Source organism: Procambarus clarkii, chromosome 3 (assembly GCF_040958095.1).
Source record: "Procambarus clarkii isolate CNS0578487 chromosome 3, FALCON_Pclarkii_2.0, whole genome shotgun sequence".
NCBI classification, from domain to species: domain Eukaryota; kingdom Metazoa; phylum Arthropoda; class Malacostraca; order Decapoda; family Cambaridae; genus Procambarus; species Procambarus clarkii.
Window position 1 is genome coordinate 17,466,017 of NC_091152.1, and position 24,289 is coordinate 17,490,305.

General features: G+C 39.7%; 1 protein-coding gene across 1 annotated transcript in view; it reads left to right on the plus strand.

The window, feature by feature from the left end:
• The first annotated feature begins 5,537 nt into the window (after positions 1 to 5,537).
• The window catches only part of LOC123760866 (mucin-19), a 60,370-nt gene continuing 41,618 nt past the window's right edge, over positions 5,538 to 24,289 (plus strand). Inside the window, exons 1-2 of the mRNA XM_069331097.1 lie at positions 5,538 to 6,145; positions 9,237 to 10,983. Of these exons, the coding sequence (XP_069187198.1) occupies positions 6,119 to 6,145; positions 9,237 to 10,983 (1,774 nt within the window). The 5' untranslated portion in view covers positions 5,538 to 6,118. The remainder of the gene's footprint in view (positions 6,146 to 9,236; positions 10,984 to 24,289) is intronic.

Sequence of the window (24,289 nt, forward strand, 5' to 3'; positions counted from 1 at the left end):
AGGATTATTGAGGATTAATTAGTTACTAATACTAACCTTACCTTGAGGTGCTTCCGGGGCTTAGCGTCCCCGCGGCCCGGTCGTCGACCAGGCCTCCTGGTTGCTGGACTGATCAACCAGGCTGTTGGACGCGGCTGCTCGCAGCCTGACGTATGAGTCACAGCCTGGTTAATCAGGTATCCTTTGGAGGTGCTTATCCAGTTCTCTCTTGAACACTGTGAGGGGTCGGCCAGTTATGTCCCTTATGTGTAGTGGAAGCGTGTTGAACAGTCTCGGGCCTCTGATGTTGATAGAGTTCTCTCTTGAACACTGTGAGGGGTCGGCCAGTTATGTCCCTTATGTGTAGTGGAAGCGTGTTGAACAGTCTCTGGCCTCTGATGTTGATAGAGTTCTCTCTCAGAGTACCTGTTGCACCTCTGCTTTTCAACGGGGGTATTCTGCACATCCTGCCATGTCTTCTGGTCTCATGTGATGTTATTTCTGTGTGCAGGTTTGGGACCAGCCCCTCTAATATTTTCCACGTGTAAATTATTATGTATCTCTCCCGCCTGCGCTCAAGGGAGTACAGTTTTAGGCTCTTTAGTCGGTCCCAATAATTTAGATGTTTTACTGAGTGGATTCTAGCAGTAAAGGATCTCTGCACGCTCTCCAGGTCAGCAATTTCTCCAGCTTTGAAAGGGGCTGTCATTGTGCAGCAGTACTCCACTCTAGAGAGCACAAGCGTTTTGAAAAGTATCATCATCGGTATAGCATCTCTAGTGTGAAAAGTTCTTGTTATCCAACCTGTCATTTTTCTTGCAGTTGTGACGGCTACTTTATTGTGTTCTTTAAAGGTAAGGTCTTCCGACATGAGTACACCCAGATCCTTTACATTGCCTTTTCGTTCTATGTTATGATTTGCCCGAGTTTTGTACGTGGTTTCCGTTTTTATATTTTCATTTTTTCCGTAGCGCATGAGCTGGAACTTATCTTCGTTAAACACCATATTATTTTCTGTAGCCCATAGAAAGACCTGATCTACATCTGACTGGAGGTTTGCCGTGTCCTCTATGTTGCCTACTCTCATGAAGATCCTAGTGTCATCTGCAAAGGATGATACAGTGCTATAGGTTGTGTTCTTGTCTATGTCCGATATGAGGATGAGAAAAAGTACTGGAGCAAGCACAGTACCCTGGGGACTGAGCTCTTCACGGTTGATGGGCTGGATTATATTTTGTTGACTATTACACATTGGGTTCTGTTGGTCAGGAAATTGTAGATCCACCTGCCTATTTTTCCGGTAATTCCTTTTGAACGCATTTTATGTGCAATAACACCATGGTCACATTTATCAAAAGCTTTTGCGAAATCTGAGTAAATTACATCAGCGTTTTGTTTGTCTTCCATAGAATCTAATGCCATATCATAGTGGTCCAGCAACTGCGACAGGCAAGAGCGCCCTGTTCTGAAACCATGTTGTCCGGGGTTATGGAGAGTTAGTAAGTTTAGTTCATTTATTATTCACCCCATACCCATCTTGTGGGCGGTAGTGGAAACTGTTACAGAGGCACATAATGGGCTCAGAGACTGAACCCCACAATTCATTTAGCTAAGCAAGTTACAATCTTGATGAGCTAGTTACAAAATTCAATATAAGTCATCACATCAACAATGGGTTCGAGATCGACCTCAAGTACAGGTTCTAAATTAAGCAACTGACATATGTGGAGAGCTAGTGTCACAATTGATATGTTTGTCCTGCACACCGCCCCCATCCAGTGGGCAGCGGTGGATAGGTTACAATCACTTAGTTACTACCTACAGTTAGCAAACTGGGGATATTTGGCTAAAATTTCTGGTAGCAGATCATTTTGAATGAAATATTGACACATCGTTGGAACATTGGTTATAGAATTGTCTCTAAATTCACGTATCTTTTCGCACTCCATCACATAGTGACGGAGGGTGTGCGAATAATTTTGTTGACACAGTTTACATTTGGTCAGGTCTACATCAGCAGATAATGAGAATTCCCAGAGATACTTGTAACCGAGTCTAAGCCGAGCAGTAGTAACATCTAGAAGTCTGCTGATTTTATTGGATGATCCATAGATGTGTGGCTCCTCTTGCATGATAGTATGATTATAGATGGAATTGCAAGAGGAGCCACACATCTATGGATCATCCAATAAAATCAGCAGATGCTGTGATTCCATGTATTTTGTAATCTTACTTCTTAGCACTCTCTCAAAAAATTTTATGATGTGCGATGTTAGTGCTATCGGTCTGTAATTTTTTGCCTCTACCTTATTTCCTCCTTTATGAAGTGGTGCTATCTCTGCTGTTTTTAGTATATCAGGAATAACGCCAGTATCTAGGCTTTGTCTCCACAGAATGTGGAGGGCCTGCGATAGTGGTTTTTTACAGTTCTTTATGAATATGGAGTTCCAAGAATCCGGGCCTGGTGCAGAGTGCATAGGCATACTGTTTATGGCTTCTTCAAAATCCAGTGGGGATAGGGCGACGTCTGATATATGATTTGATGTTGGTATCATATCCATGAAAAATTCATTTGGGTTGTCAATCTTTAGTGAGTTTAATGGCTCACTGAAAACAGAGTCGTACTGCTTCCTCAGTAACTCGCTCATTTCTTTGTTGTCATCGGTGAAAGTTCCATCTCCCTTTCGCAGGGGCCCGATACTAGATGTGGTTTTTTATCTTGATTTTGCATAGGAGAAAAAATATTTCGGATTTCTCTCTATTTCACTGATGGCCTTTTGCTCTTTTTGCCTCTCCTGGGTTTTGTATGATTCTTGTAGCTTCCGTTCAATTGTTTTTATTTCTCTACCTAACCTTCTTCGCCGTTCTTGAGATAGGGTGCGACTCTCAAGTTGTTCCGCGATTCGTTTTCTTCGCCTATATAGGGAACGACGTTCCCGTTCCAATCTGCATCTCTTCCTCTTTTTTCTTAGGGGTATGCGGTTTGAACATATTTCTAGTGCTACTGAGCTTATTTTTTCCAGGCACTGGTTCAGGTTTGCATTTTCTAGCTGTTCTTCCCAGTTTATTTCTGTGAAGTCCTGGTTTATTTGCTCCCAGTTTATCTGTTTATTATTGAAGTTGAATTTGCTGAAATCTCCTCCACCGGGAATCTGGACTGGTTTTGAAGGTCTACTCCCCATGGTTGTCATAACTTTAATTAAGTTGTGATCTGAGTAACAGGTATTTGTAATCATTATGTTCCTGATCAATTCATCATTATTAGTGAAAATGAGGTCCAGCGTGTTCTCCTTCCTAGTTGGTTCTACTATTTGCTGGTTTAAGGCAAACCTGTCACACAACCGTAGCAGGTCATTTGCATGTGCCTGTTCATTTAGGCTACTTCCTGGTATTCTTTCTGATATTACTGTATTAGCCAGGTGTTTCCATTTCAGGTGCCGTAGGTTGAAGTCCCCAAGCAGGATGATGTTCGGAGCTGGATTTGTGAGGTTTTCCAAGCAGTGCTCTATTTTCATTAGTTGGTCTTTAAACTGCTGAGGGTTTGCCTCCGGTGACTTATATACAAGGACAATAACTACATTTAGGATCTCTATTTTGATTGTCAGCACTTCTACCAACTGACCATGTTGCTGCATCTCTTAGGAAGGCTGAAACAAAGGTTAGGTCTAATCTACCTCCTTGGATGTGGGTAGGTTCATTCTTGTTTAGCATTTGGATTTCTGGAAGCTGGTCTAATAGATGTGTAATGTGAATGCCGGCTTCATTTGTTCTGTTCAAGCCCAGTGCCAATCGATGATGGGCATTAAAATCTCCACAAATGATTGTGTTTGATGTTGTCGCGTGTCCAAATAACACAGAGAGATCCATTTCGGCTTGTGGAGACCTGTACACATTGAACACTTTAAGTTTGTCGTGTCTTAGCTCAATGGTGACTCCCATTACCTCTGTCCCTGCTCCACAATTGGGTGGGCTGGTTATGGACTTGGAGATCAGGTCACATTTTACATAGATTGCACATCCCCTGGATTGCCCATTGATCCATGGAAGGAAGAAGCCTCGATAGCCTGAGATTTTAGGTTCTAATCCGGCTCGAAGCAAGCTCTCCTGTAGTATCAGGATGTCTATGCCCTTGGTTGCTGCTATGCATTGCAAGTGTTGCAATTTAGTGCGCAGTCCTTGCGCATTCCATTGCAGGATCTTTAGACCTCTAGGTTCTTGGAATTTGCTGATAATTCCGTGGTATCCATGGAGTCTGATGAACACGCCATGGAAGTTGCAATTGGTGTATAGGTTCTTAGTGGACCTGAAATTGACTCATCAATGTCGCTTTCCGACGAGCTGGACTCTATCTGTTTTTTATGGGGGTGCCTCTTGCCCTGCTGTCTTGTAGGTGAGGATATTACATTTACGAATTTCTTGAGCTTGTGCTCAATTGTCTTCCAAGTCTCTGTGGTTTGCTTGATACCATGTGATGACAGCAGACTTTCGATCAATTCGGTGGCCAAAGTTTTGAGCATTGGCCAGAGAGCGTCCAGTTCTGTAGGAGCACTATTTAATGCTGTGCAGGTTTGGGGCCTAGTAGCTTTTAGACCCTTCTCGGTGGTAACTTTGACACTGGAATTGTAACTCCTATTGGCCCCAGTGTGCTTACTGGATAAAATGGGAGGCCGACTGCTTTGAACATGATTCTTGTGTCCTCCATCTTTCTTTTTGTCCTGTACAGAGGTCTTCTCACCCTTCACCATGGCCGATGGTGAAGGGCCGTATGCCCCCTCTTCCTGAATGGGTAGACCCCACGCGGTTTTAGTGGGCAGGGGAGCTGGTATAAGTTTTGGTGGGGGCTTCGGCTCTGCTGTAGGCGTGGTGGGGCTCGTTTCAAGCCTTTTGTCAACCATTCTTTGTAAAAATTTATTGTATGTATGTACCTTACCTAAATAAACATTTTATTTTTATTTTATATTTTATTTTGAGCCTTTTAGTGCATTTCAAGCATCAGGCATGATGTGCCTTGGAGCAATTTGGGCACTTTGCCTGGACAGGGTGGTTTGCCTTGTGTTTATCAAAGCATATTTTTGTGTCATGGGGCTGGCTGCAGACTCCGCACCTCACTGGGCGTTGGCAGCCATCTTTGTGATGCCCAAATCTCTGACATCTAAAGCATCTTAGGGGTTCTGGGGTGTAAGGCCTGTGTTGGAACACGCCCCAGATTCCAAGGTCAAGTTTCTCCGGGATCCGTCCTCTTACTGTGAGAAGGACTTGTCGAGTTTCCTGTTTTGTGGTTCTTACCTGGCATCTCTCTGCTGACACCACATAGTTCAGTTTTTCGAGATGGTCAAGGGCCATATACAAGGGATAGTGGAGGACAATGATTTTTGCGTATTTTATCCTCTGGTTTGAGTTCCTCACATTTTGTGTAATTTTTCAGAATCGTTGCGGCCGACTCATCTTTGGGCCTCGGAATGTATTCTCCTCTGAGATTTGGTTTAGCTCTGATCTGGAGCTGGGGGTACTCTTTTTCGAGGTCCTCTACAGTGGCATAGAAAGACTTACCTTCGGTATGCTGCACCTTGAAGATTGGCAGGGCAGATTTAGTCTGAGGAGCTGGAAGAGCTGGAGAAGTTGGAGTGATTGTCGGACGATGGGTCGTCATGGAGTGGCTTGTCCTGTTTGCCTTAGTCACGTGATTCCACTCGCCATCACTTTCAGAACTTGTATCGAGTATAGATTTTCTTTTCCTACACTGAGCAGCATTGCTGGATCTATTACAATTCAATTGGAATTCCATGATTTAAATTCAAATGCTCACTGTGGAGTGGTCTGGTGAGTGAAGGTGATGCTCTGTGCTACTGGAGACAAAGTCAGCGTGCAGTTGGCTCACTGGGTGAACTGTGACTTTTGGCATTGTATGTACTAGCTTTATCTATAGTATCCAACAACATGTTTGTATCTCACCTTGTATGTATGTACTTTACCCGAATAAAATTTTATTTATAAATAAATATATAAAGAAAGAAAAAAGGAAATAAGATAATGGTTGCTCACCAAAGAAAACGTAAATGATATCATTGTGACGAAGCGATGGTTTGACCTGACGACAACAACAATGGTGCACACTCCAGGCAACGCAAATAACTGATTCATGCTCAGCGAAGGCAGAGGAATGAAGGTAATTAGAAAGTTATTCATTTAATATATACTGGATATGTAAAAGGACGACTGCATATGTATTAGTAAGTTCAGCAGGGCTCAGAAGAATCCACCCCTCTTAACTGAAGCGGGTTATATTATCAAGGGTACCGCCAAACTTTCACAGGTGTGTTGAAAATGCTCGTTTCTTAACTGTTAAATGAGTTAACCAAAGAATCTGCATTTAAAGGAGAAATTGAGTATAACCTTGGATTGCCTGTAAGCAGTCTGAGAGCAGCAGTACACCAAGAACTTCAACAAAATGTAGATCTGAGGCAAAGGGAAATCGACTCCACTAATGCTGTTCCGAACCTTAATAGAATCAGACCCATATATTAATCAGGTCAACCCATGTGTTGCGTTTACAAAAGGGTCGCCTATGTTGGAATCGGTGAATGCCCTAGTAATATTGTTGAAAACATCTTAATAACTTATTAAACCAAGGTCTTTTTATGTCAGAAGAATGGCAGAAACTGGATCTATGTATGAAAACTCTTCAGGACAAAATTTAAAGTAAAACTGAAGATATTTGTAGTTGTATAAAAGTTGCATTTTTCATCGGTTGTAGAGCTGGAAATCCGCAATATTCATCTCGGAACAATGCTTATTTCACGCAGAATCATTAATAAACGTAAGAGGTTTATACGTCTCAAGAAAGATAGAAACATAATCTTCATTTTAAATGCCTTACCATGGGCATATTTGTATTTAAAGCGAAGATACATGTATTTTTATAATCGGCGAGCTCCAATCCCACACTGATCGAGCAACGGAGTAACTCTCTCTCAGAACAATAATTATTTCATGTAAATTCATTAATAAACAAATGTTTTATATGTCTTGAGAAAGATAGAAATATAAGCTTTATTTTAAATACTTTACCATAGACATATATAAAGTTCTAATGAAGATACATGTGTTTTAATAATCGCAGAGCTCCGACCCCGTACAGACTGATCGACAGAGCAACTCTCTCTTAGAACAATGCTTATTTCACGTAAATTTGTTAATAAACACATATGTTTTATATGCCTTAAGAAAGATAGAAATATAAGCTTCATTTTAAATACTTTACCATAGACATCTGTGTTTTGTATCAATTTAGGATTTGATGCCAGTTCCTTTCTGACTTCCAGCCTAATGTTTGTTTTATCCTGATTGCTGCAGTGTTTGACTTCCTTTACTGCTTCTACTATTTTTTCCTTCTCCTTGGCCACTTGTGAATAGGTGAGTTGCATATCTTTCTGGCACTGTTCTATTCCCTGTGTAACTTCCTCCAACTGTACTGGCAAAAGCTGTTTTTCCTGTTGAATTTTCTTACCTAAACTGTCGTAGTTTAAGTTTAAATTTGCTTTAACTTCTTACAAAGCTATTTTTAAGAGTTTATTTTCCTCTTCCATGGCTTTGCAATTTGTTTCCAGTTGATTCTTGTCCTTGCATAAGTCTTTCACTAACCCCTCAAGACCTAAAGCCTTGCCACTCAAGTGCTCATTACTTTCTTTCAATTTGTTGATTATTTCTACATGGTTATCTTGAGATGATTTCGGGGCTTTTAGTGTCCCCGCGGCCCGGTCCTTGACCAGGCCTCCACCCCCAGGAAGCAGCCCGTGACAGCTGACTAACACCCAGGTACCTATTTTACTGCTAGGTAACAGGGGCATAGGATGAAAGAAACTCTACCCATTGTTTCTCGCTGGCGCCCGGGATCGAACCCGGGACCACAGGATCACAAGTCCAGCGTGCTGTCGCTCGGCCGACCGGCTCCCTAAGTTCACTATAATGATAGTTCACTATAATATCTAATTTTGCCAATTTGTTGTGTAGACTGCTTATATCAATGCTTTCTTCATTAAACCCCCCAAAATCTAGCTCTGTTTTGTTTTCCTTCTTGCTGGTGGCCATCTTGAATGTTTTTGTCTGGACTGTAAACATTAGGGTCACTTTTTCTCATTCAATTTTTCACTTCACTTGGTACATTTGTGTTATCTCGCCTATTTTTCTAAAGCACTACCTTTTATGTTCCTTGGGACACCACTCACTATCATCAACCTGTACTACAATACTTAGGAATTGTGAAATACACTGTATCCTGGAGCTCCTCTGATGCAGGTGCTGACACTAGGGGTGTCATCTTTTTGACAAACTTGTGGTGCGCCGAAGGTAAGGTATTCCCCAAAAATTTGTTCTTAAAATCGTTCTCTGTTTACAAGAAACTTAAAAAAAAAAGTCTGCCTACAGGAAACTTAAAAAAAAAAGTCTGCCACTGTATTACATTGTTTTGCTCCAGTATTTTTGTTATCTTGCTCCATCTATGTTAGCATATACAATTTTCAAGAACATGTTCCCTCTTTTGTTCTTTAATCCCTCCTTTTTCTGGTGAGTTTCTTGATCTGAAATTTTTTACCATTTCACAGGCTTGCCTACTCCTATCACCTTGTAGAAAAAAATTATTTATTTCTTCTTCGTTCCTGCTCTCATTTAGACGTTTTGCCTCTATGAGATTCAGTTTCGGTGTCTTCCTGTGAAAGATCTCATCTTAATGACCATAATTATCCTTCCTCATCCCTTTGTAACTTCCTTACATTCCTGAGTACTTCTTTGATCTGTTTAGCACCATTTAGGGTGATTCTCAAGGGTCAATCTTTCCCTTTTTCATACCTGCCAATTCTCCTGTAGTCACAGACATTATCTTTGGTGTTAAAGTGCATGTTTAGGTACATATTTATAGCTTCAGATATTTTAAAAGCTGCACTGTTTGGTTCTTGAGAGCAAGAATTTATTTAAATTATTTGTCCCCAAACTTTCATATTACCTGGTTGAGTGTTCCTCCAGACTTCCCAAAGAATAGGAAGAGAATGGCAGGAATTTCAGTAATTTCCAATACATATGAGAGAAGCTTGTTTGAAGAAATGTTTAGTCAGATAAGAATTTAAATTGTATATTAGTTTAAGTTTCCTCTAATAGTGTTCACACAATTAAATATTTCATTTATTTCTTTTTGAAATGTTAGGAGCTAGTGGACAATGGTCATGCAACAGGTATTATACATGTTTTTCTTGTTTTGTTTTCAGGTTTATTCACACAGCTCTTCCAACAACAACAACAACAACAACAACAAAGTAAAGCATTTTCAAGTAATACTTGAGGATGATGATGATGAAGAAGATGCACTCCTTATGGATGAATGGCTGTATATAGATTCCAACAGTAGTGATGATGAGGGTGACTCGACGAATCAAAGAGTGGTATTTGGAGATTCATCTCCAAATATTGTTGCTTCCACCAATGCAGCTGGCATCCAAGCTCAAATACCAGTGTCTGATTCACTGACTGATCAGATACCTCAGGTAGGAGGAAGCAGTGAAAATGAAACACAAATAGGTCTTCCATCAACGGTTCCTTGCAATAAAATTGCAGATTTGCAAGCCCCATCAACAAGTGCAGCTTCACCGGCAACTGTGAGCCCTCACTGTGTAACGTCTGAATATTCTGCTTTACATCTGCCCACTTCAGAGATCTCTCTAGCTGTGCCTTTACACAAAATAAACAAGAGCATCTCTAATTTGGTTGTAGGATCACAAGAGGAGGATGCTAAAGGGAAATGTTACAATGCTGCAGAAACTAATGAAGGTAAAACTAATTCCTTGTATAAAAGACATAAGTATACAGATGGCATAAATAAGGAGAAGCTTGTATCCAATGATGAAATAGAGGTAATAGATGTAAGCAATAATGAAAGTGCCGTTTCATTAGAATCAAAGTCTGATCAAATTTTAGGACAAGGCACAAAATATTCATCTCAGTATGTTGGTTGTCCGCCATGCAGACTAATGACAGTAAAACCTCAATGCCCTAAACCCGAGGACATTATTTTGTGTGAACCTAGTGCTGCTTCCTTACCACACAGTGTGGCTGCTAGACAATCTTTTGCCAAAACTGCTCAAGAAAAGTCTTTGTTAAGGAAATCAGATTGTTTTAAACTTAATGTAAATGATCATAGTAATAAGCATAATACTGATGCTGTTGTTGTTTTATCCGATGATGATGATGATGATGATATAGCTCTTATAGAACTTGAAAATTCAAAGAATACAACAAATACAACAAAATCCAAAAAAGTATGTGACTCACCATATATATGTATCGATTTAGAAAACTCTTCAGTTTCTGAGCATAGGAGAAGACAAAAGGAGAGCAAATTAAGCAAAAATAAGGTCTCCTCAAGTGCAAAGGAAAATTCAGAGAGAGCATCCGTAGGCAGCTGTATTCCTTCTGTGGCGCCTTGCAGTCTACAGTCAAATGGTTCCCCGCCTCATGAAAATGGGGAATGGAATAATAATAATGGTGATAATTGTCCTCCATCTGTATCTGTTCCTTCATACAACACAAGCTGTGTAGGCAACCAACAGTCCTCAGTTTTGGCTGAGAAAGATGGTCAAGATTTGCATAATTTTGCAGTGAATAAGAAGGGCCTGTGCCAAGACCCATCTTCTTTGGCTGGAACTAATAGATCTCAGTGTGGATATAATATAATTACAAAAGTTAGCCCTCAAAGATCATGCATCAACAGCAACAGAAAAGATTATCAGTTCTTGACTAGTTTAATCAGAGAAAACAGTGCACAGCTTCCAGTTAATTTAAGGTCAGATAATCACCAACAACCTCGTCGCAACTTAGTGTTGGATGATCCCGTAACGTCTTCTAATTTAAACAAAGAAGATGGCCCACAAGAACCTTTTGAATTAAGCAAGGGAAGGGACACTCAAGAATCTTCTAACTTGAACAAGGGTTTAGACAACTATGGACCAACGAACCTAAGTAAGTGCAGTTCTGTTTTAAAATTATAGTTTTATTGTAAAAGTTTCACAGGAATTGCAGTATGGCAGGTTTAAAAATTGATGGTTATGAGTGCTGTAATTACATTAAGAGTACAGTTTTCGAGTTGTAAGTAAATTGAGGTGCTTTGTGTTTCATCAGTCTGTGGCATAGGAGACGTTAAGAGTAACACGCACGACGCTTCTGGATGTAGGACATTTTCTTTTTCAGAATTCATTCTGGTGTCTGCATGTATTTTATTTAGGAATTCTGAATTGCAGAATTCTACATATGGCTGCATCATTTTTCTTATCTATGGACATCAAATTTTTCCCCCGAATTTTTAGGATGATGAGCCACTTACCTATACAAGGCAGGTATAGTCTGGGTCTGGCATTTGGTCTGGGTCCCGACGTGCCCAGAAACCATGTGGTCGTCCGAATCTTTATTTCTTCTTATTTGCCAGTTTCCATGCACTCACCTAGTTGTCCTTACCTAGTTGTGCTTGCAGGGGTTGAGCTCTGGGTCTTCGGGCCCACCTCTCAACTGTCAATCAACTAATTTTTTATTTTATTTTTTTTCTCTCCACACACACAAACACACACAGTTGATAAACTCAATTTAAAGAGAGGTCACTATGGGGAACTTCAAAAAAAATTTAATGAGTGTAATTGGACAGACTTGTTGCTAGGCAAGGAAGTGAATGAAATGTATGCCAAATTTTGCAAAATATACGATGAAGGCACACAAACACTCATACACATTCATACACATTCATACATACACATTCATACTTGAGGGGCCTGGTAGCCTGGTTGATAGTGCACAGGACTCGTAATTCTGTGGCGCGGGTTCGATTCCTGCACGAGGCAGAAACAAATGGGCAAAGTTTCTTTCACCCTGACTGCCCCTGTTACCTAGCAGTAAATAGGTACCTGGGAGTTAGTCAGCTGTCGTGGACTGCTTCCTGGGGTGTGTGTGTGTGGTGTGGAAAAAAAAGTAGTTAGTAAACAGTTGACTGACAGTTGAGAGGCTGGCCGAAAGAGCAAAGCTCAACCCCGGCAAACACAACTAGGTGAATACACCTTCGGAGAACCAGACACAATAAGAATTCCAGAAAACAGCATAGAGCACATAGAGGTGTCTAGAGATGAAGTGAAACAAATGCTCTTGGAGCTAAGTAAGAACAAATCAGTTGGCCCAGATGGCATTTCCCCATGGGTTCTGAGAAAATGGGCAACTGAGCTTAGCATTCCACTTCACCTGATCTTTCAGGCATCCCTGTGTAAAGGAGTTGTAGCTGATGTGTGGAAAAAGGCTAACATATTTCCAATCTACAAAAGTGGCAGCAGGGATTATATTTTTCAATTATAATCCCCTCAATTATAGACCTGTATGAACAAATCCACAAGGGCCATGACGAGGATTCGAACCTGCGTTCGGGAGCATCCCAGACACTGCCTTAAGGGGGCGTCAGGTTGTCAGAGTCAAAGTTGTTCAATGTCAACCAATATTATTTGACTAGTTGTATATGAAAAGTGCTTTAATTGTCCCAAGTTTCAGTACTGCAGCATAAATAGAAAGGGAGATTTTTTTGTTTTTGTTTTTTTCAACGTTTTTTACACATTTTCAAGTCCACACTTCAGAACACACGTTTCAGATATAATTATTCTGTGACACTTTTCTGACACATTAGCATATAATAAAGGACATTGACATATAGAATTTCGAAAACATCTTTAGTTTTCCTAATACAAATGTTCAAAGTTCCCAAAATTTTTTTTGCAAATATGGCATGTTTATTGCTATTATAAAATCAATAAATGAACTTAGAGAAAAATGAAAACTCTCCAATGTAGAGACATGCCCTCCACATATACTGTGTAAGTTTCATGTAAATTGAATAAAAAATGAATCAGTTTTGTAAACGTTTATGTCAATTGAAAAAAAAACAGAAATTAATAAAGTCTAAGGTTCTAAAATCTGTGGCTGAGGTTGACATCAACCAATTTTCTCCAAAATTGGCATCCTTACAGATAGGCTTACGTGCAGTCAGGTGTGTAAGTTTGATGCAAATCGTCCGAAAAAAAATGAAAAAAAAAAAAAATGCTTTTTTTATTTTTCTTAATTTTTTTTTTCAATTAAACTAATTATAATATTTGTTTAATATATGCTATTGTGATAGCAAAGAGTCATAGCTATGATTTCAGTTGACACTTTTGATTGATAATCGATTTTAACCATTTTGGCATAATTTTCACAACTACTTCAATATTTTTTTTCTCCCTTTCTATTTATGCTACGATGCTAAAACTTGGACCAGATGAAACACTTTTCATATAGAACTTGTCAAAAAAGTTTGATTGAAATTGAACGAGTTTTCATTTGTTGCATTTTTAGGGCAAATTGGAATCTGAGGCCCCCTTAATTGATTGAGCTATGACAGGGTTAAAAAGAGTTGAAACCGAAGTTCTACTGAACTTACTGGATCCCGCAGCCTCTCCGAGGCACAAACCAAGGTTTTACACAACTCCCCCCTGCACTCGAGCTATGTCAATAGGCCGTTCTCCCTCTTCGCCCTTATATCATTACACACAGAAATCACACTAATGTGATGCATCAAATGAACTTGTGGATTTGTTCATTTGATGCATCACATTAGTGTGATTTCTGTGTGTAATAGACCTGTATCATTGACAAGTGTAATTGTCAAAATATTGAAAAAAATAATTAAAACTAAATGGGTAGAACAACTGGAGAAAAACGATATAATACCAGACAGACAGTATGGTTTTCTCTCTGGAAGATCCTGTGTAACGAATTTACTCAGTTTCTATGATTGAACCACAGAGATTTTACAGGAAAGAGATGGTTGGGTTGACTGCATCTATCTGGACCTAAAAAAAAGGCTTTCGATAGAGTTCCACATAAGAGGTTGTTCTGGAAACTGGAACATATAGGAGGTGTGACAGGTAAGCTTCTAACATGGATGAAAAATTTTCTGATAGAAAAATGAGGGCAGTTATCAGAGGCAATGTATCAGACTGGAGGAATGTCACAATTGGAGTACCACAGGGATTCAGTTCTTGCACCAGTGATGTTTATTGTCTACATAAATGAGCTATCATATGGACTACAGAATTATATGAACATGTTTGCTGTTGATGCTAAGATAATAGGGAACATAAAAAACTTAGATGATTGCTATGCCCTCCAAGAAGACCTGGATAAAATAAGTATATGGAGCAACACTTGGCAAATGGAATTTAATGTGAATAAATTCCATGTTATGGAATGTGGAATAGGAGAACATAGACCCCACACAACTTATAAATTATGTGAGGAAATCTTGAAGAAATCCACAAGGGTCGTGACGAGAATTCGAACCTGCGTCCGGGAGCATCCCAGTTACTGCCTTAATTGACTGAGCTACGACAGGGTTAAAAAGAGTTGAAACCAAAGTTCTACTGAACTTACTGGATCCCGCAGTCTCTCTGAGGCACAAACCAGGGTTTTTACACAACTCCCCCTTGCACTCAAGCTATGTCAATAGGCCGTTCTCCCTCTTCGCCCTTACATCATTACACATAGAGATCACACTAACGTGATGCATCAAATGAACAAATCCACAAGGGCCGTGACGAGGATTCGAACCTGCATCCAGGAGCATCCCAGACACTGCCTTAATCGACTGAGCTACGACAGGGTTAAAGAGTTGAAACCGAAGTTCTACTGAACCTATTGACATAGCTCGAGTGCAGGGGGGAGTTGTGTAAAACCCTGGTTTGTGGCTCGGAGAGGCTGCGGGATCCAGTAAGTTCAGTAGAACTTTGGTTTCAACTCTTTTTAACCCTGTCGTAGCTCAGTCGATTAAGGCAGTGTCTAAGATGCTCCCGGACGCAGGTTCAAATCCTCATCACGGCCTTTGTGGATTTGTTCATTTGATGCATCACGTTGGTGTGGTCTCTGTGTGTAATGAGAAATCTTTATTGAATTCTGATAAAGAGAGAGATCTAGGGGTGGTTCTAGATTAAAAAAAAACTGTCACCTGAGGACCAAATTAAGAACATCGTGCGAGGAGCCTATGCTACACTTTCTAACTTCAGAATTGCTTTTAAATACATGAATGGAGAAATACTAAGGAAATTGTTCACGATTTGTTAGACCAAAGCTGGAATGTGCAATTTTTTCTTGGGGAAGCCCCTACGGCTCCCCGGAGCTATCCGTGGCTGATATGAATACTCTAACTACTTTGCATCAGTCGATGTGGGTGGAGTTCTAGCCTGCCGGGGACCACGAGCCAGAACCTAGCCCCCTCACAGAGGCACGGGGAGCAATGGCCCATAGAAATGCACATGTGATTTGTAGCATTCTATATCTGCCATCGACCGGGACAGACACTCAGAAAGGTAAGCGCCACAAAACAAACCCCTATTCTGGTTAGCAACAAAAATTGTCAAACGAGTGGACAAAACTCCCCCAAAGAAAAATGAGCAAACAAGCATTTATTTATAAAGATGTGTTGTTAAATATGACCGAAAAAGTCAGATTAATAATTCTAACACGAATTTTCTCAATATTTCTTATGTTTCTTTTTACTGTCGATGGTAATTGAAAAACCAATTCTCCAAAATTCATTTTTATTTCTAGTCTGACGCGACGCTTGAACGCGTTTCATAATAACGTATTACATTTTCAAAGACTTTAATTTACACACACACAACTGTAACCTGAAAACGCTTTGTTAAGTGTTTAACCCTTTAACTGTGCGGCCTATAAATATGACACCCCCCCAGTGCGCAGGAAATAAATTCTCTTGAATTTTTTTTTTTTTTTTTTTTTTTAGTGTCAAAAATCCTTCCCTCAGTATGAGTGTGTCAAAAAAATTTCGAACTTGTACTTACTTTGGCTGCTATGGGGTCCGTAAGTTGGTGCGTGACGTCGTCATTCCCCATTCGCCCGTGCCGTAAGCTCCTGGGGCCAATAGGGCGCCCGGGGCGGGGCGTGCGAGTTGCCGCGAATATATTTTTGTTAATTTTTTGTGCACAGTTCCAAATACATTTTATTTGTTTTTACGTGCTAATCCTATGTATAATGAACACGTACACTATATTATGGCAGTAAAACATCCGTACTGAGGACACTGTGTTACATGCGTGACACTTGTGTACACATATGTTGCACATATGTGTACACAAGTGTACACGCACGAATTTATGTATATATACAATCTATTTACAGACTATACACTGTCACACACTATATACATTCACCATCAACACATTCAGAACACCGCGAGTGTGAGCTGTCAAACCCAGCCAGTCTTCCTCACTCCTCCAACATTGTATTCACCAACATTACTCCTCCAAATCATACAGTTATTCACACCAATGTTTCATGTTCATTTATGTATATTTACAACATATGTACACACTCTACACTGTCACACACTATATACATTCACCATCAACACACTCAGAACACTGCGAGTGTGAGCAGCCACACCCAGCCAGCCCTCCCTCACTCCAACATCTTACTCGCCAACATTGCTCCTCCCACCATACTGTTATTGTATTTATTACACTATTTACACATGTTATATATACCTATCTACATGTTTTATTTACCAGAACTATGCAAGTAAGCCGGTATTGTGTCCAAACAGTACAGTGGCCACCATACACTGCATGACAAATCACACAGCAGACAGCAGACGACGCTACGATTATGACGTCACCTCCCTCACCAAAATAGCTCCTCACAACATACTCCTAGTGCTGTTATTACACTATTCATACACACTGTATATACCCATGTACATGTGTGTTCTTCATAGCGAACCACGAAGCTAGTATGGTGAGCAAAACAAGAGTTACTGCCACGCAGTGAGGCTACCTCAATTCTCTCCCTTCCTCACCAAAATTCCTCCTTCCTACACACAACACTAATTGTAACCACAATCCTGGTCACTAATACCTGTAAATGAATAATTGACCACAATTTTATTTTGAAAAGGAACCTAAAAAGTCGATTGAAGATTCCTAGATGGATGAAATAATGCTGTGGCTAGTGCTGTGAACATCGTGAACAGCATTGAATCACTGATATTTGAACATTGTACCCAGTCATTATCACACTCAGGCTCTTCTATAATACTATCATGGCTAAATAAAACAGATTATATATATATATTTTGACAATATTAGGCGATGCTGTGGTCACACGCTAAACAGCAGTGCTGTGCGCTCATGCTGCGAGCACCAGCCTTGGTTGCTCACTCACTACTGAGGCTCTGACACCCGGCAATGTGGACCATGATTTTTTTTAAAGATGGCGTCTGTTTACAAGAGCCCTGAGGAAGGTGATGTGAACCCCATGTAGCCGCGGGGGTTTTGAATGGAAAGTGAAAAATTAAAACACCCGGAGGCGCGTTGCGCACTCGAAGCCTGGGCCTGCAGGCGCGTTGCGCAGTTAAAGGGTTAATAACACTTAGTGTCACCCTACATAAAGTGTTCGATGTGTCTTTTACATAGTGTCATTAATGTGCATTTACAAAGGTGAAATGTAATTCTGATCAGCTTCCACATATATACACATACACACACATATATATACATTTACATTAGGTGAGTACATATATACATACAGTACTCACCAATTAGGTGAGTACATATATACATACATGTACATATATACACACACATATAAATAAATAAGTAAATTTTTATTCAGGAAAAGTACATACATAGTTGATTTACAAACATAATGTTGGATTTATAGATAGAGCTAGTACTGTACATACAATACCTAAAGCCAATAATACGCATAGTGTTTCGGGCTATGCACGTACTGTATATACATACACATACATTTGTCTCTTTTACTCTGACAGGGTGAGATAGCTGATAGAGAAACTAGTGTGTAATTAAGCACTTAACCACTGAAAGTGATTAAGATGCTCTTACAAACTTGGGTTATATAGTTACATCACATACATACATTGTATAATTGATACATTACATGGTCAATCTAGGGTACAAGTCCAATATATCATCAAGTGTTCCAGTACTCATATAGTAGTTAAAGAGTTCAGCATACCTCAGCCCAGGAGGGTGAAAGTCAGCCAATATGGGACATTCTACAATATAATGTTCAAGTGAGTGCATATGCAGCGGTTGTATGGTGCCCATATCTTAAGAAGCACATCAACAAACTGGAAAAGGTGCAACGACATGCCACTAAGTGGCTCCCAGAACTGAAGGACAAGAACTATGAGGAGAGGTTAGAGGCATTAAATATGCAAAAACTAGAAGATAGAAGAAAAAGAGGCAATATGATCACTACATACAAAATAGTAACAGGAAATGATAAAATTGGCAGGGAAGATTTCCTGAGACCTGGAATAGATTTAAACTAAATCATAGATTTAAACTAACGAAACAGAGCTGCCGGAGACATATAAGAAAATTCACTTTTGTAAACAGAGTGGTAGATGATTGAAACAAGTTAGGTGATAAGGTGGTGGAGGCCAAGACCGTCAGTAGTTTCAAAGCGTTATATGACAAAGAGTGCTGGGAAGACGGGTCACCACGAGTGTAGCTCTCATCCTATAACTACACCTAGGTAATTACATTTAGATAATTACACTCAGGAAGCTGCTTGTAGAAGCTGTCTAACTCCCAGGTACCTATTTACTGCTAGGTGAACAGATGCATCAGGGTGAAAGAAACTGTGCATTTGTTTCTGCCTCTGTCGGGGATCGAACCCCGGACCCTTAGGACTATGAATCGTGAGCGCTGTCCACTCGGCCGTGAGGCCCCTAGAGCACCATGTGTTTCCTCGATAATAAGGGTAGCTAAACTTTGCTAAACCATGCAGTGTTGAATGCTACAATTTCTTAAGAGTGAGTGTAACCACTTTATTATTTAAGCTAAAAGATAAGATGTTGCCTGCTATGCTCAAAATGAAAGTGATGCAACAATATAGAAGAAAAAAGTCAGGCTAAAGTGGTATGCAAACACGAGAGAAAGTGAAGGTTAAACCATTTGAAATACTTGTAAAGTTCATGGAGTAAAGAATTGTCTTCAGTACTCAGATTATGATGACTGTACATGCAGTTATGATGAGGTTTACATGTAGAATTTTTATAAATTATAAAAGATAGGTTGAAATAATTAATACTCAGTGACTCTTGCTAGTTACCAAGAGAGCTAGAATTAAAGCCTCTATTGTTGTTCTTCTTCCATGTAACCTAGGGCCCCTAAACATCTCGTCTCCAATCCTAAGCTTCCACCTCCTTTCTCAGTTTACATCATATGGTATTCGACTAAACATTATTACAAGTTTGTAGGTGGAGGAATACCAAGACCCTTGGCAAGTACCCATATATTGTACTGTTCAATATGAACACTACAGCATTCCACTGAAAGATTTTTAGCATCAACTGTAGTTTTGTGAAAATTTTTCAATAGGCACAGAAAACAAATTGCAGAACAACTTAAATGCTCATCTCTCAAGAATGACAAGGAAGGCTATGTAGAGAAATTGTAATGACTGGTAAATAAAGTTTAGCTTTTGTTGTTATTAATATAATTAATAAGTTAAAGTTAGTTAAAATACTAGTTTGTTTTATTTGTGTTAAATTTTATGTTTAATTGTAAGTGTTTGAGAGTATGTTAAGCTAAGAATTAGTAAATGTGTATCCTTTTGTGTGTGTGTAAAGTTTTCCCACGTGTTTTCGTGAGAGTAGCATTCCTGCACCCGAGGACAGAGAGGAGCAAGACGTAATACACTGTGGTTGTGTGGTGTGTGCTTGTGAGGGGGCCCACCTCATTGTGTGTGGTTATTGACCTACATTTTATCAGTGTGACTGAAATACTATCATTAATCTGGTGAGAGAGAAGTTATTCCTTGGTAGTGTATTTTCTCATTTTCTGTGTCTTAACTCTTAGACAGCGGTTATCGTCATTCTTTGATTCACAGGGTAATGCAGCTATCATCATATGACGATTTAAACAATTACTGTCTGCGTTTTACATATATGATGCAACTATGAAAATAGCTCTATGAGGTAATAGATTACCTTGACCCATGAAAAAATCCTGCTACCATTTCATGGTTGTATTACTAGGTGAATGTAGTTATCGTTATCATTATCAAATCGTTACACAGTTTGAACAATGGCTGTCTGTTTGTGATGTGTCATTGTTTGTGATGTGTGTCTATGTATGTATTAACACGTTGTACTGAACGGGGTGAGAATAGCTTGAGCTACCTCATCCCTTTGTGTGTATTTTACCTCAATAAACTTATTTCAATTTCAATTTCAATGGCTGTCTGGGTTTTACATGTTTGATGAAAATATAGATATAATAACTCTCTGTGGATGCAGTGGAGTTTACCTTCACTTATGAAACAAATCCTACCACCATTTCATGGTTATGTGTACTAAGTGGAGCCTGCTGTCGTGTGTCCCACATCGGTGACTTATTCCTTTTTTTCAATCTATAATCTCACCCATATGGTGCCAATTATGCTGTATGTCATCACCCAGAGCACAACACCATTGTATATTATGTTTATATCATTTTTCACTACTCTCTATGGTTGTAGTAGAGTCTACCAGGAGTCTGACAGCAGAGTGGACAGCACTTCGTTTCCTAAGCAAGACAGAGCAAGCATTGGAGAGAAGTCTGCTCTGCCCAAGCTATTAGGCGGGAGTTGCCACAAAGATATTATTGCCTAATTATTTCAAAGTTTCTGATTGGTATTTTCTTTTCTTTTTTTTGCAGTAATTTTATTCAATAGTGTGTATTGTGATATATTTATATAATAAAATGTGTGAACCATCGCTGTACACAAAATTATGGTGTGCATATTAGTGATTCAGTTATGTTCATAAAACAATAAACAGATAGTTTTGCTGTTATTACCTATATTATATAACCTATATTCACAGATTATATATAAGTATCTGCATGTTTTGTTCACCGTAATGAACCACTAAGTTGGTATGAGATAAAAAGCAACAAAGAGTGGCCGCCACACCAGCCAGCCAGCTACCCGCCACCATTCCCTCCCTCAACAACACCTCACTCGCCAACAGTCTCCTCCCACGATACTGTTTTTGCTTTTATTCACTATATATTCACTATATACAGACATTATATATATAAGTATCTACATGTTTTGTTCACCATAGCTATACAACTAAGCTGGTGCGGTGAGTTCAGGCAATAAGAGAGATCACAACACACACAGTCAGCTGGGGGCTGCCTCCCTCACTGGTTCAAGGCTAGACACACTTATATTTCTCCCCCAACACTACTATTTGTGGTGTTATTACACTATATACACACATTATATGTAAGTGTCTACATGTTTTATTCACCATAACTACAACTAAGCTGGTATGGTGCCCAGAGAGCATAATGGCCACCCCTATGGTGGCCACCACAATAGCAGGATTGTGGTGAGAATTAGTGATGTGGGAGGAGGAGGCGTATTGTTGGTGAGGGAGGGAGGGAGAGAGCGTTGTCTGCTGGCTGGCGTGTGGCAACACAACCCATCCTCCGAATTGACAGTATGGTTTAATACTAAGTGTAATAAGTTCATTTCCTGACTGTTAGGAATAGTACATAATTACACATACTTGTGCTGTGACATTTACCTCCCTATTTATTCTCCTCGTTTTATGTTAACCACCATACTGCGCCGAGTTTATTGTGAAATTCCCCCCGGTGCGCATGAAATACAGTACAACCTCAATTCAATGTATCCCGATTCAACGAATCTCTGGCTAGTTCGCACACTTTTCAGGCCGGATTTACTCACCCGGTTTGATGAACATTGGTTCACCGAAGCGGGGGATGTTCGGATTTGCTTACGATGTCCAGACAGAGTTCACAGACTGGTAGAAAACTTTCCCATTCTATCACAGATTACAATTAATAATTCTCTCATATGACAAGTTGGATCACACAAGTGGACCACAAGTAGTCCACAAGCTTACGATGTTGGGACAGTTCACAGAGTGGTGGAAAACTTTTCCATCACAGGTTACAATTAATAATTATTTCATATGACAAGTTGGATCACATAAGTGGACTACACAAGTGGACCACACATGTGGACCACAAATGGTCCACAAACTTACGATTTTGGGACAGAGTTCACAGAGTGGTGGAAAACTTTCTCATTCTATCACAGATTACAATTAATAATTCCTTCATAAGACAAGCTGGATCACACAAGTGGACCACACAACAAGTGAACCATATGAACCAAACACCAGCCAGAGTGGGTCCACACAAGTGAACGACAGAGTTTCCATGATTTTCGTTCACTGCTTTGTGGCACACGTATCTTTGTAGATTAATTTAAAGGCTGAAGCGGGATTACCTAGCTACATGTGGTAAAATCTCCTTATATACATTTTCTGTGATGAAACAAGATGAGTGAGGGTGGACAGATAAGAGAATTCTGTACTGTAAACCTCATTTTACAGTGAGGTTTCACTTACTTTCGTCTGTGTCATCATAGTTCAGTGACACATGACTTTGAACGTTTCATATTAATAATAATTTCTAAAACCAGTGTTTTAATAGCTTTTTATTATCCTAATTAAACTAAACTAAATAAAACTGAAAATATACTGTAATATGATAGACATCTGCTATTTGAGAAATTACTGTATGTTATTGGAACAACTCTAGTGTGAGTGGATGGGTCTAATCCTTGTACACACAGCACCATGTGTGTTTCATTCGATTTTGTCGCCACAGTTCAGTGACTACGGCCTCGAAATAATAAAATTAATAAATCAGTTCTAAAATAAGTTTTTTATATCTCTTATTATCCTCCCTCTCTTATTATCTCTCCCTCTCTCCATCCCTCCCTCTCTTCATCCCTCCCTCCCTCTCTCCCTCCATCCCTCCCTCACTCTCTCCCTCCCGCCATCCCTCCCTCACACTCTCCCTCCCGCCATCCCTCCCTCACACTCTCCCTCCTGCCATCCCTCTCTCCCTCCATCCTTCCCTCCCTCCCTCTCCCCCTCCCTCCCTCTCTCTCCCCCTCCCTCTCTCCATCCATCCCCCTTTCTCCCTTCATCCATCCAGAATTTAAGAAAGAAATAAAGTTAAAAAAAAAGTTAACTGGGTCGAGTGAGTTAGGGTTATCAGCGAGCCGGTCCCTTCACCACCACCAACAGCGCAGTTAAATGGTTAAGACACTCAGAATTTTTGGATGAAGTTTTCAAGTTCAATTCTCTATACACGAGTTTTAAATATCAGAAATTTCTTTTTCAGTTTTATAAAACAATAGAGATTTTATACAAAATTTGAAAATATCCTGAGTTACTTTACAATTTATTTAAATATTTTAGTTTTGTTTTATTAGTTTTATAAAACTGTAATATCAATATAGCTATAGGTTAAGTACTAATTGTAATTAAGAAGCAATAAAATGCTTATCTTCATACACTAAGAAGGTTAGGTTAGGTCATGGTTTTCTATTCAGCTTTTCAAGTAAACTCAAATATTCACAATATATTTAACAGTACGGTTTAATACTAAGTGAAAATAAATACAATTCCTGACTGCTCGGAATAGTACATAATTACACTTACTTGTGCTGTTACATTTACCTCCCCATATTCAGAGGAGGGGCTGGGTAACATGTTATTGTCTGGACTCATTATACCACCAGCTTAGTGGCTTGCTATGGTGAACAGCAAATATAGATACTTATATATAACGTGTGTATAGAGTGTAATAACAGCAAAAGGAGTTTCTTGGAAGGAACCATTTTGATGAGGGAGTGGGTGAGGCTGTCATCTGCTACCTGCTGTGTGACTTGTCATGCAGTGGCCACAATGCTGTTTGGACACCATACCAGCTTAATTGTACAGGTATGGTGAATAAAACATGTAGACCCTTGTATATAATGTGTGTGTGTATATAGTGTAATAACACCACAAACAGTATGGTTGTGGGGAGAAATGTTAGTGCGTCTGGCCTGGAACCAGTGAGGGAAGCTCCCATCAGCTGACTGTGTGTGCTGTGACCTCTTTCACTGCCTGAACTCGTCATACGAGCTTAGTTGTACAGTTAAGGTGATAAACATGTAGATACGTACATATAACATGTGTAAATAGTGTAATTTTCTTCTTGTATTTTCTTCAACAATAACAGTATGGTGGGAGGCAGAATGTTGGTCATTGGGTGTTGAAGGTGGGAGTCAGCCAGCCAGCAGACTACTGGCTGCTGGGTCGTGGCCACTCTTGTTGTTTGAGGCTCACTATACCAACTTA